General features: G+C 41.7%; 1 protein-coding gene across 1 annotated transcript in view; it reads right to left on the reverse strand.

The window, feature by feature from the left end:
• Positions 1 to 7,994: 7,994 nt before the first annotated feature.
• Positions 7,995 to 20,330, reverse strand: part of LOC126354273 (solute carrier family 22 member 7-like) — a 103,088-nt gene continuing 90,752 nt past the window's right edge. Inside the window, exons 8-9 of the mRNA XM_050003814.1 lie at positions 18,629 to 18,816; positions 7,995 to 8,270 (exon numbers count right to left, since the gene is read on the reverse strand). Coding sequence (XP_049859771.1) covers positions 8,088 to 8,270; positions 18,629 to 18,816 — 371 coding nt within the window. The 3' untranslated portion in view covers positions 7,995 to 8,087. The remainder of the gene's footprint in view (positions 8,271 to 18,628; positions 18,817 to 20,330) is intronic.

Genomic DNA, 20,330 nt, shown 5'->3' on the forward strand with positions numbered 1-20,330 from the left:
TGTGATGCCTGAAAGTTTTCCATTTCCACTCATTGTATGTACACTCATCTGAAATTCATTACTTTTGTATTTGGTTTTGCTGAGCTGTGCTGGCCCTGGCTTGTGTGTTGGTTTAAACCTTGACTGTTACTCTGTGTTTGGTTTCCCATGGTTACAGCAGTTATGCCATGGTTCTTCCTGTTTCTACATGTGGCAGCAGCAGTGTGTGTATATATTTACACCTTGTACTATCTTTGGTCTGGTGCTGATAGTTTCCGGCTAGCCGGTGAGCAGCAGTCAGTCAGTTGATGTATATCAACCAGGAAATCTACGCCCGGCGCAGTGGGCTGGGCCCACTGGCAGTCTCTACCCAGTGCTGGAGTATGTGGGAACTGTTCCAATTGCTATGAGGTTTGTGGCTCACCAGCCCATGTCATCAAAGTTGAGTGGTGATTTAATTACCAAAGCCAGTCTGTTCACATTGTTCTGTTGGTTTTCATGGTTGGCTGTTGGGGATATTTCCGTGAGCAACAGCAAGTGTTCGAGTTGGCGAAAGTTTGGCTACCATCTGATGGAGTTTAACTGTGTTTTGGATATTTGAAGTCCAAGTGCAGCAGAGGAATTCTCTTCCTTGTGGCTGTTAGCATTCTGGTTACCTATCCTGGCCGCTGACATAAAATCCAGGCAGTGTCCTTTCCTTACCATATTGTTGCTATCCAACATGTGTGTATAGTTTTGACAGCTTATGCATACTTGGTTGTGGGCGGCTACACCTTTTATGTTTTGGCTTTGGAGTTCCTTGTGTACTGGATGGGTGGAAAGCAAGTCGCCTTGTCAATGGGGTACGTTGACTGTCTTTTGGTTGGGTTGCTGGTGGATCGGATATAGCTGGGCTCCCTTAAGCAAACGTTAACATTTCAAGTGCAGACTGACCCTCAGAAAATTCTGAGCATCGCTGGCTGCACTGCCTTTTCTTATTGGTGTTTGTGGATTTTAATGGCTCACACTCAATGGTTTGAATTTGTATGCTTTTAGCTGGATTTTAAATAGTGGGTTGGTTGGTTGGTTGTTTGGGGAAGGAGACCAGACAGCGTGGTCATCAGTCTCATCGGATTAGGAAAGGATGGGGAAGGAAGTCGGCCGTGCCCTTTCAAAGAAACCATCCCGGCATTTGCCTGGAGTGATTTAGGGAAATCACGGAAAACCTAAATCTGGATGGCTGGACGCGGGATTGAACTGTCGTCCTCCCGAATACGAGTCCAGTGTCTTAAATAGTGGACCTTCAGCTGTTTTAAAATTGAAAGTTCCTTACTTGTCAAGTCTTGCATTGTTTGGGCCTTCAGCCTCATTAAAAATATTTTTTTGGATAAAGCTTTGGGCCTTTTCCACTTTGAAAATTTATTGTTATGTTTTTAAATCTGGGCCTTCAGCCATCTTAAAATTTAAATTCCTTACATGTTAAATCTTACATTGTTTTGGCTTTCTGCCCTGTAAAAATTTATTATAGTGGTGTTTTGAATCATGGGCCTTCAGCCATTTTAAAAGTAAAAAGAGAAATCTAAGTGAATTGCGTATAAAACATTATTTAGGAGTATGTATTTTCTGATTTGAAGATGCGGGTTTTGCTGCGTGCCCTCTCGTGGTAGTTTTATGAAGCTTGGAGCCAACTGCAGAATGGCACCATCTGACCTCATAAGCACTGTGATAAAAGCTCAGCTATTGGTTTCTACACTCCTTTTTCTGGAAGTGGAGCCACAGCTGGTCTGGCTCAGACCTTATGTTCCTTCCACCAGAGAGCAGTAAAGTGCAGAACCTATAGAAGCAAGCTCTTCCAGCTAGTGATCATGTTAGAATACATCAGGGTGCAAACTTCCTGAAATCCAGTCGTACACTCTTTTTGCAAGTTAATGCTAATGAATTTGTAAATGTAAATTAATGCTTAATTAAATTGGTTATAGAAATAATACACTTAAATATCATTATAAATATAATTATGCCTTTTGATTTTGGAACTAAGAAGCATTATTTCAATACTGGTATATTTCACAACAGCAGAGCTGTTGGTGCTGAACAAAAAATCGAACATATTCACCACCTGTTGAGCATCTGCTTTTCAAACAATTGTGTACCATAGTATTTCTGTTTCTACTTGTTACTTTCATGTAATACAGTTTTTTACAAACACATTGTCGTTATTTTGAGATCAGGTAACTGACCGTATATAGCTATGTGCAAAGTGCTATCTGTAAGTGAGAATTCAGTTGACTATTAAAATAGCAAACATGAACAAAATAAGCGAGTTATTAAAAACGTCATTTGGTGTCAGGACTCTTAGTGTAAAAAATTCAGATAAAAATGCTAGGTAGGCCACTCCTGAATCTGAGTATACAGCAGCAAATGAAAAACCAGTGCCATAAATTGAACCCAGAAATGTACCAAAAGAACAAATGGATTTGTGGCTGTGAAGAGAGCAACACTTTTTTTTTATTTTCCTCATGTGTTATTTGGGGGACATGTTCATTGGTGTAAGATTGTAATAACTGATATTGGGCATATACGGTCTACAACGAAAGTACACGAAATGTCATAGTGACACATGAATAATGTGCTCAGTCTTTCATTTCTAGGCAAAGCCAACATTCAGCAGACATTAGATTCACTATCTAGACAAACAACTGACAGCCACAACAAATGTGTAGAAAAGAATAGATATATATTGAATTTAATTGTAAACTGTATTGGGTTCTGCGGTGCTTTGGAGCTGGCTCTCAGGGGACTCAATGAATCTGATGCCTCTGAAAATAATGGAGTTTTCGTGAACTAATTTAGTTCAGTGTGGGACTGGATAAAGATCTTCAAGTTCATTTCAGTGAAGCATCAGTGTTCAAAGACATTTCGAAGATTCTTCAGAACGAACTACTACAATGTATGTTGGAAGTGTGTCATGATGAAGTTTGTAAAGTAATAAAACATGCAAATTATGTTGCAATAATCACAGATGAGAACACAGATGTGACTTGCAAATTTCAATTGGTCATTGTTTTGTGTTATGTTATTCAGGGCAAACCTGTTGAAAGATATTTGGAACTTTGTTAATCCAGACAATCAGAATGCTCATACTATAGCTGAAGTATTCTGAAAGAAATTGAACCATTAACTGGTGAAGAACAAGCAAAACTAAGAGCTCAGAGCTATGACGGTGGAAATGTTATGAGTGGCAAGTCAAATGCGGTTCACAAATTAAGTAAAGACAAATACCCAAATGTGAACTAAATCAGTTGTTACTGTGTCTATGGCCGCCTCTGTAAATCGCAAAGCCTGCATCTTTCTTACACATCTTCCAGGTATTTCTTCTTTCTTTTCCAACTCACCACAGAGATCAAAAGTGTTGTATAGCATTGTTCAATAAAGCTTGCCCTGTGCTTGTGTCACAAGATGGAATTACCATTCACAAGTAGAAAAAGATGTTATTGAAAACATAGAAGATCTTATTACTGTTACTGAAGTCAATGAAGCAACTGGGAGCATAAAAGTGTCTTCTACTAGTGAAAAAGCTGGTTTATACAAACAAAGACTGCAAGTTAACAAATTCATTTTCTTGTTATCATTTTTCTATACGATAATGCCTCATGCAGATATACTTTTTAATCAGCTTCAAAAGAAGTTAGCCGAACTGCCCAAAACAAAACAAGATGTCTAGAATTTTGAAGCGGTAATGCAAAATATCAGAGATGATATTGACTCCATCCTTAATGAGATTAGTTTCATAAATGTCGAAACAATGCCTGCCAAGAAACCATGGGTTCTTGATGAGCACAAAAAGAGAGATGCCTTGGAAGTACGCCATGCCATTCTTTCTTAAATAAAATTACATTTTCATTTCACTGGACCTCTCATTGCAGCCAACTTACTTGATGTAAATCAGTTTGACAAATGTATCAGAAATTTTCAAATACTTTGAAAATACAGACACACATACATTTCTGGGAAAAAAGAAAGTTGAAGGGTGAGCTTCAAGTCTTCTATGCTAGGCTGGAGTTGAGAGCAGTTTCTGGCACAGTAGTGTTTCTTTCACTGATTCTATAGGATGAGCTTCGTGACACATTCGAAGAGACTATTAAAGTTTTGAAATTGCTACCTCTACTGCAAAGCTGAGCGGTGCTTTTGAACGCTCAAGAGAATTAAAATATTCCTATGAAACACCATGAAAGAAGACAACCGAGTGCCTTAGGAATGCTATCCTGTGAAAATTCATTCATGTGTAAAATTGAAGATTTAAATTCAAGAGTGATGGATTTATTTGTCAACAAGAAGGAGTGATGAATGTATTTCTAATACTATTCCAACTAATTATTTTGAAGCTGTCTTTCAAAAGGCATGGAGTTCCTGCTTTTGGTGAGTACAATGCTTTTAGTTTCAAATGTTGGTAATTTGATTAAATTTGCTTTGCAAAATCCAGATTACAAGTTTGAATAATTTATGATACCTCTGTTATTTGTAGTATTGGTACTCATGTTGTAGTGGACACTTTTCTGGCAGTCATCTGCAAATGTAAAACAAATGAGGAGTTTTGGATGTCGAAGGTAGAAGAATGGACAAGAGCAACAACTCATGCCTCCCTCTCACAGGACTGGCAGCCTACATTTGTATTCTGTGCTACTGAGAAGGCAGAACCAACATAATAATGGACATATGGATTGCTGATTCCATCTGGTGTTGTGGGAGTCGTATTCGAACTCTTGTGACAGAGCAATTCCTCTCTCCACTCATTTCAAAATAAGGATAGGAAACAACCAGCAAGTACAACTCAAACAAAAGCAGAGCACACAAATCATTCGGTAAATGCTAGAGTCAGTTGTTAGAAGAGGTTGGCATTGTTGTTAATTTGGTAGTTCAGGCTCGATCTCCACTGGCATCTTATGCAATGGTACATCAAAACATGCCCTACTTACTTCTGTCACATAAAAGTGTCCACACATACCACGTGAGCAGTGAATAACTGTGCTGTTGGTATGTGCGTGCGTGCATGGATTTTTCTGTGCGAGAGAGATTTTCAGAGATGGTGTTACATTTTATATCTTGTGCTGACATACGCAAAAGACACCTGAAGCTACACCCCCTTCCCCCACTCCCTCTCTCTATCTTATACAAACCCTTGCTATCTCATGTTCTCCAGAATATATTGGTCTCTTACTGTGCATAAGAAGGAAGTTGTTGTAATAGGTGTTTATTTCTATTTCCCTAAACGCTTTGTTTGATGTAATGTCCTATGAAATATATGAATTGTTGACAAAATTCCATAATATATTTGATGCTACAAAACTAAGTCTTTTTTGGTACCACCAATGGAATGTCTCAGTGGCCACCACTGCCTTTTGGATATATTTGTTATTTTCATAAACTTTATCAGCATATTGAAACAACATCTCTAATTTAATTTCGTACCTAGGTTTACTTAGAGCTCTATTCTATTAGAGATCAATCAGTAGAAATGTTAAATAATATTGGAGAAAAGTGACAATCTTGTTTCAGACCTTACTTCCTGTGTATAGTGTGTGTTAAATTTTATTTGAATGTTCATATTTTTATAAATATTTTTATGCACCACCATCTTATGGTGTTTCATTATTTGATAACTTTGTTTTTGTAGCACATTGACAGGTATGTAAAGCTTGATGGTCAGCACCAGCTGTCAGTTAGTGTAGAAATTATGTTTTGATGATCTCTAATTTTTTCCACCATAAGAGGTAACAGACAGTTCTATTTGAACTCAACTAGGTTCTTGTACTACATTCCATTGAATATGTAGACAACTAACATAGCCTTCATCACATGCTGATAAAAATGTGAATCTCATTGTAAAACACAAACATTGTGATTATCAACAGAAGCAATTAATTGTAATGCTTAGCAGTTTTTATGTTACCAGCATATTTGAATGATGGTTCACATTCAAAACAAACTCATCTACTAAATTTGGTGATATATTCTGCATATGCTCCTTGGAATACTGTCTGAGAATTTTATTGATTACTTTACTCTTAACTTATCAAACACCTTCAAGTAATGATTGAGTAGAGGTATTTTCTTTTTAGGAAATAGTAAATAGGAATGATTCTATACCTTCCCCAGTAATGTTAATTACATCTAACATATTGATTCAAGATGTTTCTACAGACTTTATCTATAGTCAGACACATAATATAATAATTGTGTGCATGTTAAAGTGAAGCACTACACTAAACAAGCATATGAGCCATTGCAAATTTCTTTACAGCTATTCAATGAAACCCTCCTCTGAGGATGACATGGTGGCCAGATGGTCCTGGTAGGCCACTCGTGGCCTGAAGATGGCGTCCTTTATTCAATGAAAAGTAATTTAAGCTTGCTTTCCTCATTTACATACTGAGAACAACTATTTATAATTAAACCAGTATCTATGAGAAAAGACTACCCTCCCAGATCTCATAATCATTCTTATGTGATCTGAGTAAGCACTTTGTGCAGGTCAAGTTTAATCATGTCACTACCTTTAAAAATATTTTATTATGTGTTGGGTAGCACTGCATTCCTCCCACAAGAGTGACTTTTACTGATACCAGTCTATGCCACACATGCAGTCACATGTTGGCCAATAGCAGCCATAATCTCTCTCCACTGCATATCTGATGTAGATTATATGCTTGTTTGAGAATATGTTTTAACTGGCTGCTTGGAGTTAATTGATTTCACAGAGCTGCAAATGCACTGTCACCTTTGTTTTCACCAAATCTGTTGTAATTATCACACATTTCTTCCATTACCCAACACTGCCCCCCCTCCCCCCCTCCCCTGTGACTGTGATTATGCGAGAGATTGATGAGAAAGTCCCCGGACTTGTCTGCATCAACATTAATGTCTCATGACCAATAGTGGCAGAGGCTGTAAGTAATGTGAAATGTCCCTCCCGAGAAATCATCTGCCATGCGATGGTTATACATCATTCTAAGATTCTGCAAGAATCTATACAGTGTATTATAAAGACTGTATAAAACCCTTTCTGCCTTAACTATTATTACCTTCACACATTGTTTAACAAGAGGTTACCTGGAATCTGAGCTGGAGGGGTGAGGGAAGGGGGTGAGGGGAGATGAGAGAAGGAGACAGTAATTCATGTTAGTTTCACAGTGAATGAGGAGATAGTCTTGAGATTTCACAAAAATGAGTCTGGTTATATTTTCTGTTAGTAAATATCCACCACATGTTTTAGCTTTCTTCAGAGTGGTACTGAACTAATATGTCTGCTTGTTTGATGGCTCAGATTATGAGTTCAATTTGCAAAGATCTTTTTCCTAACTATGGGGAAGGGAGACAAGAAGCTGCCCTTCACTGCTATTGGGCTTATCGTATCTAACATTATGCTTTTGGGAATTGTTAAATTCGAAAAAATTAATGATTACAAGGAAAACGTACAAAAATCAGCAACAATTAAGAGAAAAAATTAGGAAAGGAGCGATGCCTGAAATAAGTGTTCTTTTTTTAGTTTTTTTATTAATTTGGTGTTATGGCAGCCAAACACTGGAACCCACAACATTGAGCTGTGGGCAAGTGGCAACTGTGCATAAACTTTGGTGCTATGTGGGGATGAAGAGAGGGGGGGGGGGGGGGGGGAATAGGAAAGATATAGCGATTTCAACATATGTGTGATGGGCTAGTTGTTGATACTGATCATAAATATTTAATCAGGAGACTTGTTGCTTAATCAGAAATTGCTGTGAGGCTAATCTTTAACATAGTTTTACTTGTAACAACATTACAACATGTCACAAAGGCAGATGATTGCGCCAGGCTACAAAATGTGATCATTTATTCAGGAAACACCATGGCCTGTTACTTCTGTCTACTGAACTTGCTGAACATCGTGTTAAATATTTGATGGTAGTTTTTTTGTGACCATAAATCAATTACATGGTTTTCTTTTGTTTCTCCTAAGGCACTGCATCTACGTTTATTATTAGCTACACCAATAAAACCTGTTTAGTTTAAATGAAGTTTTTATTATATCCAATAAAGGGTTGGATAGAGCATTTTGATCAATAAATAAATATAAAGTCATTGGTGAATATTTATCAGCATTTTCTTCTACCAGGCAAACTCCAATATTTCTGACAGGCGCCATAGTTGGTAGCATCTTCCAGCGTTTCAGGTAACCTCTCATTCAACGATTCAGGCAGGAATGATGTTACAATGGCCGCTGAGGCAAGAAGTAGTCCAAGAACCCCATAGAGGCATCGAGGGTCTATTGCAGTACCCTGTGGATAGAAAAACAGGTTCGAGCACCATCTGTGTAACACATAAAAGTGATAGATTTATTAGATTTTTCTAGCTTTTACAATTTCATGCAAAACGTGTAGCAGTCTGTCAGTCACTGTATGACCCACTGTATCCAGCTCTTACTTTACATCTACTTATATACTCCATGGATCACTACAGAGTGTATGGTGGATGCCACTTTTGCAGCTGTTTATATACAGAGGTGACAAAATTCATGGGATAGAGATAAACACGTATACAGATGGCGGTAGAGTCATATACACGAGATAAAAAAAGGGCACCGCATTGACGGGCTGCATGATGGGAATTAACAGACTATGAATTCGGAATAGCAGCTGGGGCTATACACATGGGGCGTTTCATTTTGGAAATCGTTAGGGAATTCATTATTCCGCTACTCACAGTGCCAAGAGTGTATCGAGAATACGACATTTCGGCATTACCTCTCACCGCAGAAAATGCAGAGGCTGACGGCCTCCACTTAACGACTGAGAGGAGTACTGTAGCGTTTGCGTGAAGTTGTCAGTCCTAACAGACAATCAACACTGTGTGGAGTAACCGCAGAAAACAACGTGGGACGTACGACAAACGTATCCATTAGAACAGGGTGTCGAAATCTGGAGTTATGGACTGTGGCAGCAGACGACAAATGCGAGGGCCTTTTCTAACAGCATGACATTGGCTGCAGCGCCTCTCCTGGCTTGTGACCATGTATGGGGAGCCCTAGACAACTGCAAAACCTTAGCTTAGTCAAATGAATTCTGATTGTAGTTGGTAAGAGCTCATGGCAGTGTTCGAATGTGGTGCAGATCCACGAAAGCATGGAACGAAATTGCCAAGAGTTCGCTGTGAAAGGCTCTATAATTGAGTGGACTATATTTACGTGGAATGGACTGAGTCCTCATGGTGCTCAGCTACTTGGAGACCATTTGCAACCATTCATGAACGTCATGGTCCCAAAAACCGATGGAATTCTTGTGATTGACTGTGCACATCAGTGGACCACAAGTGTTCGCGATTGGATAATTCGAGTGAATGGTTTGGCCACCCAGATCGTCCAACATGAATCCCATAGAACATTTATTTGGCATACTCTAGAGGTCAGTTCATGCACAACCCTGCACCGGCAACACTTTCGCAATTATGGATGACTACAGAGGCAGCACGTCTCAACGTTTCTGCAGGGGACTTCCAACGACGTGTTGAATCCATGCCACTTCGAGTCGCTGCACTACCTAGTGGAAAAGGAGGTCCTACACAATATTACGAAGTAACCCGTGACTTCTGTCACCTCAGTGTAAAGTCTTCATCAATAATAGTTTTAATCAATTTATTAATTGCTGCTCGTCCAAGATGTGTCTGGTTAGCATTATATCGTGTACAGGATGCCTAGTCATTATGGATACATTTCAGGGTTATGGAACAAAATTTTATTCCAGATTTTTCGTTACTTTATTCAGTCACATATATAAAACTATTGGGCCTATGTCACACATAAAACTATGAATTCAGCGGGCTCTGTTATTTCAGGTAATCTGCTGACAAAACTGGACATACACGCCGCAATTTCGACCCAGTAGGAAGCTGGGGAGGTTTGTAACGTGCTGGTGGCTGGCCTCTTCTTGGAGCGCAGGACCCAGGATAGTCGCTCTTACATCCTTCAGCATTTTTAAAGGGCAGATGGCGTGGGAAACCTATCTCTGGCACTGCTCTTCTTGACCAGTTATCAGCTGATTCAAATATTAACTTTCTCCTCTCTTTGCCTGTTCCTCTAGCCATTATGCTCACCTAGACTGGCAAGCGGACTCACAGTGTGCTCTGGGCAAGCTCCCGTTTACTCAAAGTTTTTACATAATGTAACAATATTCAGTTTATTTAACTCGTTTGATGGAAACTCCCTTCGAAAAACCTCATCTTACTTCTTATCCGTCGCTCCACTACACACCTGTACAATCTGGTGTCAAAGTGGAATGTCCCACCATCTGGTCCTAGAGCAGGACATAAAATTTTGGTTGCTGTCGAATACTGTTTGGGCGGCTAGGAAATATCACCAAATTCGTTCAGCAAGCTGGTGATGTTACCTTGTAGCGAGCTGGGTGCTGTAGCTGTGTGTAATTCATCTACATGACTACTCTGCAATTCACATTTAAGTGCTTGGCAGAGGGTTCATTGAACCACAATCATACTATCTCTCTACTATTCCACTCCCGAACAGCGAGCGGGAAAAACGAACACCTAAACCTTTCTGTTCGAGCTCTGATTTCTCTTATTTTATTTTGATGATCAATCCTACCTATGTAGGTTGGGCTCAACAAAATATTTTCGCATTCGGAAGAGAAAGTTGGTGACTGAAATTTCGTAAAAAGGTCTCGCCGCGACGAAAAACGTCTATGCTGTAATGACTTCCATCCCAACTCGTGTATCATATCTGCCACACTCTCTCCCCTATAACGCGATAATACAAAACGAGCTGCCCTTTTTTGCACCCTTTCGATGTCCTCCGTCAATCCCACCTGGTAAGGATCTCACACCGCGCAGCAATATTCTAACAGAGGACGAACGAGTGTAGTGTAAGCTGTCTCTTTAGTGTCCTGCCAATGAAACGCAACCTTTGGCTCGCCTTCTCGACAATATTATCTATGTGGTCCTTCCAACTGAAGTTGTTCGTAATTTTAACACCCAGGTGTACTTAGTTGAATTGACAGCCTTGAGAATTGTACTATTTATCGAGTAATCGAATTCCAACGGATTTCTTTTGGAACTCATGTGGATCATCTCACACTTTTCGTTATTTAGCGTCAACTGCCACCTGACACACCATACAGCAATCTTTTCTAAATCGCTTTGCAGCTGATACTGGTCTTCGGATGACCTTACTAGACGGTAAATTACAGCATCATCTGCGAACAGTCTAAGAGAACTGCTCAGATTGTCACCCAGGTCATTTATATAGATCAGGAACAGTAGAGGTCCCAGGACGCTTCCCTGGGGAACACCTGATATCACTTCAGTTTTACTCGATGATTTGCCGTCTATTACTACGAACTGCGACCTTCCTGACAGGAAATCACGAATTGTGCTGCTAGTCTCTTATTACATCAGCGCATCCCACCGCCGTGGTGGGTCAAGAGTGTAGCCAAGAGCACTGCAGTAGCCCACAAGCCAAGGCTATCATGCTGTGAGCCCGCGTCAGTTCCGTGGCCTCACCATCGCCCACCTGTGATAGGCGTGGGCCGTTCCTGCTGGATTTCACGGCACTAGCATGTCATTCTCAATGGGGAGAAGTCTTCCGAAGTAAGAGTCATTTCAGGTGTGCCGCAGGGGAGTGTCGTAGGACCGTTGCTATTCACAATATACATAAATGACTTTGTGGATAACATCGGAAGTTTACTGAGGCTTTTTGCGGATGATGCTGTGGTATATCGAGAGGTTGTAACAGTGGAAAATTGTACTGAAATGCAGGGGGATCTGCAACGAATTGACGCATGGTACAGGGAATGGCAATTGAATCTCAATGTAGACAAGTGCAATGTGCTACGAATACACACAAAGAAAGATCCTTTATCATTTAGCTACAATATAACAGGTCAGCAACTGGAAGCAGTTAATTCCATAAATTATCTGGGAGTAGGCATTAGGAGTGATTTAAAATGGAATGATCATATAAAGTTGATCGTCAGTGAAGCAGATGCCAGACAGGTTCATTGGAAGAATCCTAAGGAAATGCAAACCGAAAACATAGGAAGTAGGTTACAGTACACTTGTTCGCCCACTGCTTTAATACTGCTCACCAGTGTGGGATCCGTACCAGGTAGGGTTCATAGAAGAGATAGAGAAGATCCAACGGAGAGAAGCGCGCTTCGTTACAGGATCATTTAGTAATCGCGAAAGTGTTACGGAGATGATAAATAAACTCCAGTGGAAGACTTTGCAGGAGAGACGCTCAGTAGCTCAGTACGGGCTTTTGTTGAAGTTTATTTAGTAATCGTGAAAGTGTTACGGAGATGATAAATAAACTCCAGTGGAAGACTTTGCAGGAGAGACGCTCAGTAGCTCAATACGGGCTTTTGTTGAAGTTTCGAGAACATACCTTCATCGAGGAGTCAATCAGTATATTGCTCCCTCTCGCGAAGAGACCATGAGGATAATATAAGAGAGTTTAGAGCCCACACAGAGGCATACCGACAATCTTTCTTTCCACGAACAATACGAAACTGGAATAGAAGGGAGAACCGATAAAGGTACTGAAAGTACCCTCCGCCACACACCGTCAGGTGGCTTGCGGAATATGGATGTAGATGTAGACTAGGTGCAACCGTCAATGCCGCAAGTTATTGTTCCACACTGTATCTGATCGCTGCCAACAGGTGAAGGCTCCGAGGAATTCTCGAAGTGGATAACGTGATTCAGCTCCACAATGCGAGACCACATGTGGCAATCAGAACCGCCGAAGATCTTTGGGCACTTCACTGGGAGATTTTGGATCACAGCTATGCAGTCCAGATCTCTCCCCAAGTGATTTCCACGCTTTTGGACCGCTGAAGAAGTTCCTGGCTGGACAGCGATTCACAAGTTAAGATGAAGCCAAGACAGCAGTCCGACAGTGGTTCCATAGTCAGCCAGATGAATTCTGCTGCAGGAGCATCTCAAATTTGCTGCTACAATGCGACAAATGTGTAATCCAGCTGGAGGACTATGTGGAAAAATAGTCTAAGGTACGGAGAACAGGATGTATATTTGTCATTAACTGTATATACGGGGTGTTCAAAAAGTCTCTCAGCAGTGCCGTATGATTGTTAGCCGCGCGTGCAGTATGATTGTTCGCTTGCCTGGGTTACTTTCCTTCAAGTGGACTCTCCCAACATTCCGCTGTTTCGTTTATCTCAGCCAGCGTCGTAGTATTGTTGGTGTGTGTCGTTACGTGTTGAGGTGAACATTTAAGTTTAGTTCCTTTGTTCGTTTGTTTCGTTTTTGCCCCTGTTAAATTTCTGATCATTGAAGAACGTGTGTTTTTAGTCGAACAAGTGTTCAAAGCTGGCGGTAAATACACAGTTTCAGGTCGTCAAACATTTAATTCATCTTTTCCGGAAACAACACACTCACATCGCGATATTGTGCGAGAACTGATTAACAAATTTCGAAGTAAGGGTTCAGTGACAGATACACTGAGAAGTGGTCGTCCTAGCGTTTTGTCTGAGGATAAACTACTCGATATTTCCGGTAAAACGTCCATGAGTCCGAACAAGTCCAAGAAAGCTCGCCCAGCAAGTCGATGTTAGTGTCGAAACGGCCCGCTCGGCTGTACGGAAATAAATGGAAATTTTCCTCTTACAAAGTGACAGTCGTGAAAGAATTGACAATTACTGATCATGGCAAGAGACTGCATTTATTGTCAATGGTTCAAAAATTTCGTTTAACAAAGTGGAAGGGATATTCCTAATGAAACGTTTTTCATTGATTAGGTGTGGTTTCATTTATACGGGTACATAAGCCAGCAAAATTCTCGTATGTGGAATACTGCAAATCCATTGTGTGTTCTTGAGGAACCACTTCATTCTGTGAAAATAGGAATTTGGATTGCAATATTCCATAAATTAAACGTCGGATTGTTGGTCCCATATTTTTCAACGAAACAATAAACGCAGAACGATACTGCAGTGATGTTTTGTACCCTTTCATAGGAGAAGTTGTGTCAAGTGAAATAGTAAATGGTTATTTTCAACAAGATGGTGCAACCGGGCATACAGCTCGCGTTTCAATGTAAAAAAAAAAAAAAAATGGTTGAAATGCCTCTGAGCACTATGGGACTAAACTGCTGTGGTCATCAGTCCCCTAGAACTTACAACTGCTTAAACCTAACTAACCTAAGGACATCACACACAGCCATGCCCGAGGCAGGATTCGAACCTGCGACCGTAGCAATCGCACGGTTCTGGACTGCGCGCCTAGAACCGCGAGACCACCGCGGCCGGCGTTTCAATCTCACTGCTTGCTGATGTTTTTGGTGATCGCATGATTTCTCAGGGACTTCGGCCTCCACGATCACCTGACCTAACACCTCCTGACTTTTTCTTCTGGGGTGCATAGAAAGCAACTGTCTATAAAATTCATCGATGAATGAAAACTGCAATACCCACTTTAACTGCTTCTCTTATGGAATAAATGTTACAGCTTGTGTTTGGAAACATCATTAGACGAATTGAACTGTGTATTCAACAACAGGGGGACACTTTCAACATTTAATGTGAAAATTTTTAAGTAAAAATGAATATTCAATACATTAATAACTTGTATTTCATTGAGTTTCATTTCAGTATATTCACTGGGGCATACGGCACGCGCGACTAACAATCATATGGCTCTGCGGAGAGACTTTTTGAACACTCGATACCTTACTTAGGCTAATAAAAAATAGGGACAAAGGCTTTATGATTTTCCTTCGTATTTAAAATTTAAAGCACCTCATGCAAATGGCTATGAACGTATATACTCTCATATTCAGAAGAAACAACTCCTTGAACGACTAGCGAGAGGATGTTCATATTCACATGACATATACATTAGTATGTTCTGCAGAAATGGTTAGCATTTGAACCAATGGGTTCAAGGACAACGTCGATATCGAGGCGCAAAGCCACCTACCAGTGAAAGTTGCCCGCAGCTCTCGCTGCAGCTATAAACCAAAGGTTTTGGATCAGGGTGATTTGAACAAATATGAAGGATGCATCCCCCGACGTATGCGCAAACCGCACCGTCACATCAGTGAGTTTCAAAAAGGGCGTTTTATTGGTATGAGAGAATGTGATCAAGGAACCTGCTTTTCATGTGGGATGAAGTATTTCGGCAGTGCAATGGGGGTGTGCAGAATGGTTCACGGAAGGCCTCTGAACACTATGAGATTAGTCAGGTCACACCATACAGACTACCCCTTCAGAGGATCGTCACCTCATCAGAATGGCATTGCATCCTCCTAGGCTCTGGAACAACAGTGGTACAGTGTAACACATTGCACACTATTATGGGTGGCAGTCCGTCGCCCTTTATTACGGCGTGGGTTACGTGCACATTGTCCACTTCTCTGCATACTTTTGAGGACTGTGCAGAAACTGCTAGACGGTAATTGTGTGTGGAACGACGTCACTGGGGACATAAATGGCATCACGTAGTGGTTTTAGATGAATCCAGTTTCTGTTTATTTGAAAATGATGATCGCATTTTGTTTCATCGCAGACAAGAGGAGCGGGATCCCCGTGACTACATTCGCACACGACATACAGTGCCAACTCAAGGCCTTTTGGTGTGAGGTGCTATTGGGTACATTTGTCCTAAGTGAATGATGTCCTGCGACCTGTAGCCACACCATTTCTACACAACACCCAAGACACCATTTTTCAGCAAGACAATGCATGACCACACGTTGCCGCTCAAACACGTGCTTTCTTGGTGTCTCAGGATGTCAGCCTTTCGCCCTGCCCCATCAGATGTGTTGCTAATCGAAAATGTGCGGAATATGGTGAAATGGTAGGTGCATTGTTGTGACCCAATGAAAACCACCATAGACGAACTTTGGAACCAGGTCAATGCAACCTGGATGGCAATATCACAGGATGACATTCGCGCCTTATATGCATAGGTGCCATCACACATGGAATGAGTTACCAGGTCCCATGGCGGATCCTGTGTCTACTAGTCAACAGGACAAAGGGTGAACTGAGGTGACTGAAGCGCTAATCATTTCTGCAAAACATATTAATGTACATGCCCTGTGAATATGAACGTCCTTTCTCCATCGTTCAATGTGTCCTGTTTTCTCTGAACATGAGTGTATATCGCTCACAGATACTTACTACATTTCAAAAAACACAGTACACAGAAGCACACCTGTTTACGTAAGCTGGACGTACTCTAAACAGTAAAAACACGATTTAAACGGCCGTTTAGTAGCGGTTCCAAGGTCAATGAAACGGACAACGACCGGGAGAACAGTGTGCTGATCACGTGCCCTCCATACCGCATTCGATGACACCACTGGCAACGGATGACACGGCGGTCGGTGTCTTTTACTAATGGTTTTTGTATCTTACCGTATGATATAAAAACACTTCACATCATCTTTGTGGCTCTGGGAGACTTACGCTGAGGTGACAAAGGTCACGGGATAGTGATATGCATATATACAGCTGATGGTAGTATCGCGTACACAAGGTATACGAGGTGCGACAATAAAGTAATGAGACTGATGTTCTTTGCAAGATGTGGCAACCTTGCAGGTTTGCGTAGGCACAATAACTTTGACCTTGGTCTATAAGCTACTTCTGGTCTAATCAGCTCACCGCTGCAACTGCTCAGTCGTGAGTTGTGGTGTAAGAAGTTAACACGTGTTTGTGACTCTCGTCACGGAAATGGAACTGCGTAATATAGCGCAACGGTATGCCATTTCTTTTTGCGTTAAATTGGGTGAAAACGCGACGACAGCTTTCGGTAAGCTTCAGAAAGCTTTTGGATAGGAGGTTATGTCAAGAGCTCAAGTTTTTCGTTGGCATAAAATGTTTAGTGAAGGCAAACGAATGTCAAAGCCAAAATTGAAATGCTTGCTTGTGTGCTTCTTTGACTCCAAGGGAATTGTTCATAAAGAGTGGGGGCCTCTTGGACAAACAGTTAACCAATATTAGTACAAAGAAATTTTAGAAAGACTTCGTAAAAGAGTTTTTCGTGTCAGTGCCAACATTGGTGATAATTGGATTCTGCATCACGATAATGCGCCATCCCAAACTGCTCTGTCAGTACAGCAATTTTTAACCTCAAAACAAATTATCACATCCACCTTATTTACCAGATATCGCTCTGTGTGACTTTTTTCTATTTCCAAGAGTCAAAACGGCGGTCATGAGACATCATTTTCAAACAACACAAGATGTCCAAAAAGGTGTGACTAGGGTCTTGGAGGATATTACAGAAGATAAGTTCCAGAAATGTTACCATCAATGGCAGAAGCGCTGGAAAAAGTGTGTGCAATCAGAAGGAAACTACTTTGGAGGAGACAACACTAAACGTGACTAAAATGGTAAGTAACATCAGTCTCATTACTTTATTGTCACACCTCATAAAAGGGCAGTGCATTGGAGGAGTGGTAATTCGTACTCAGGTGATTCATGTGAAAAGGTTCCCGACGGGAATTAACGGAATTTGATCGCGAAATTGTAGTTGGAGACATACCATTTGGGAAAGAGTTAGAGAATTCATTATTCTTAGATCCACAGTACTAAGAATGTGCCGAGAATACCAAATTTCAGGCATTACCTGTCACGGCGGACAGCACAGTGACCGACGGCCTCCACTTAACGACGGAGAGCATGGCGTTTTCAAAGAGCTGTCAGTGCTAACAGAAGAGCAACACTGCCTTAAATAACCACAAAAATCTATGTGGGACGTTCGACGAACGTATACGTTAGACAGAGTGACATATCTGTCGTTAATGGGTTATGATAGCAGACGACTGACGCGTGTGCCTCTGCTAACAGCATGATGTTGCCTGCAGAGCCTCTCCTGGGCTCGTGACCAATACTGTTACACCCTAGATGACTGAAAAACCGTGGTCTTTTTAGACGAGTCCCGATTTCAGTTTGTGAGATCTGTTGGTAGACCAAAGTTTGGCACAGATCCCTCGAAGCCATGGACCCATGATGTCAACAAGTCACTGCAAGCAGGTGGTTGCTCCATGATGGCGTCGGCTGTATTCACGCGGAACGGACTGCGTCCTCTGGTCCAGCTGAACCGATCATCGACTGGAAATGGTAACGTTCGGCTGCTTCGAGACCATTTTCAGCCGTTCATGGACTTCATGTTCCCAAACAACAATGGAATTTTTTATGGATAGCAATGCGCCATGTCACCAGGCCACAATTGTTCGCGATTGGTTTGAAGAGTATTCTGGACAGTTCGAGTGAATGATTTGACCACCTAGATCGCCCGGCATGAATCCCATCGAACATTTATGGGACATTATCGAGAGGCCAGTTCGCGTAAAAAATCGTGCAGCGGCAACGCTTTTGCATTTATAGACGGCTGTAGAGCCATCATGTCTTAGCATTTCTGCACAGTATTTCCATTCACTAGTTTGAGTCCATGCTGCAGTACGCCGGCCTAAAAGAGGTCCGACATGATGTTGAGAGTTATCCCATGATCTTTTTCACCTCAACGTACAGACAAGACTTTAAATGTGCGGTTGTTCCTTAGCAGCTATCGATCAGTCTATACCATATCGTAAAGATAGAAAAAAGCTAACAATAGGTTACTTTGCATGCATATCTAAGGAATTCATGTGCACTATAATTACCAAGTAAACAATATACGGCGCGATTCCTATTACTGCTGCGACAAAAGCCCACTCTATAGCTGAACCAATCTGTCTAATACATGTAGGATGGATCTCCATACTCTGCAGTACGTTTGTGAAGAGAGACATTACGCAGAAGAACTTGAGGAACGCAGCTGCGGTTGTCACAATCCAGTGAGGTCCAGATACTGGAACAGAGAAAAATGTTTAGTCAGATTTGATATATTGTGAGTGAATTCGGTGACTTCTAATTAGACCTGACTGGCAGTATTGAGAATACATCTGCCACTAGCAGAGACTAATCGTCGTCCTGTCGACAGAAGTTTTACCACCTTTTAGCATATTACAAACGAATAACATGAACTCCATAGCGTTGTGACATAATAATGTAAACGTCTCGGCTGGGGAGGCTAGACCTTCAAAGTAGGAAAAATGTTAGTGGTTATCAGTAACGAGTTTTATGTTGTAAATGAGTAGAGAAAGGACTGCTTAAGATTGGACATGGCAAAAATGCCTCAGAGGCTGTGATGTCTGTCAGTTGGAAAACTATGTAACGAAAACAAACAAGAAGAAAGTAGGTAGAAAATGAATACGCAGTAAGACTGCAGATTGTATTAATAGGGACCGAGAAAGTTGAGAAACATTCATGAAACGGAAGTGGCAGTGGACTAAAAAGTTGAAATGGTCCCTGATAGAAGACAGTTGTTTGCAACTTGGCTTCGAAAGAACTGACTAAGAAGTCACTAAGAATACTCGGCTTACTTGTGTTCGCCCTACGTTACAACAGATAATTATTCCGATCCCTAGAACATTTCATTCCTGACCACACCCAGGGATTCATCCTCTTGGCTATTGTGGACGCCAGAGAGAGTCTCCAGTACCTGATGGAAGTGTGGAGTGGGCTTTGTACAGCCCAGGGATGATTGATCATACACTCCTGGAAATTGAAATAAGAACACCGCGAATTCATTGTCCCAGGAAGGGGAAACTTTATTGACACATTCCTGGGGTCAGATACATCACATGATCACACTGACAGAACCACAGGCACATAGACACAGGCAATAGAGCATGCACAATGTCGGCACTAGTACAGTGTATATCCACCTTTCGCAGCAATGCAGGCTGCTATTCTCCCATGGAGACGATCGTAGAGATGCTGGATGTAGTCATGTGGAACGGCTTGTCATGCCATTTCCACCTGGCGCCTCAGTTGGACCAGCGTTCGAGCTGGACGTGCAGACCGCGTGAGACGACGCTTCATCCAGTCCCAAACATGCTCAATGGGGGACAGATCCGGAGATCTTGCTGGCCAGGGTAGTTGACTTACACCTTCTAGAGCACGTTGGGTGGCACGGGATACATGCGGACGTGCATTGTCCTGTTGGAACAGCAAGTTCCCTTGCCGGTCTAGGAATGGTAGAACGATGGGTTCGATGACGGTTTGGATGTACCGTGCACTATTCAGTGTCCCCTCGTCGATCACCAGAGGTGTTCGGCCAGTGTAGGAGATCGCTCCCCACACCATGATGCCGGGTGTTGGCCCTGAGTGCCTCGGTCGTATGCAGTCCTGATTGTGGCGCTCACCTGCACGGCGCCAAACACGCATACGACAATCATTGGCACCAAGGCAGAAGCGACTCTCCATTCACGCCTGTCGTGACACCACTGGAGGCGGGCTGCACGATGTTGGGGCGTGAGC

Source organism: Schistocerca gregaria, chromosome 3, assembly GCF_023897955.1.
Source record: "Schistocerca gregaria isolate iqSchGreg1 chromosome 3, iqSchGreg1.2, whole genome shotgun sequence".
NCBI lineage: Eukaryota > Metazoa > Arthropoda > Insecta > Orthoptera > Acrididae > Schistocerca > Schistocerca gregaria.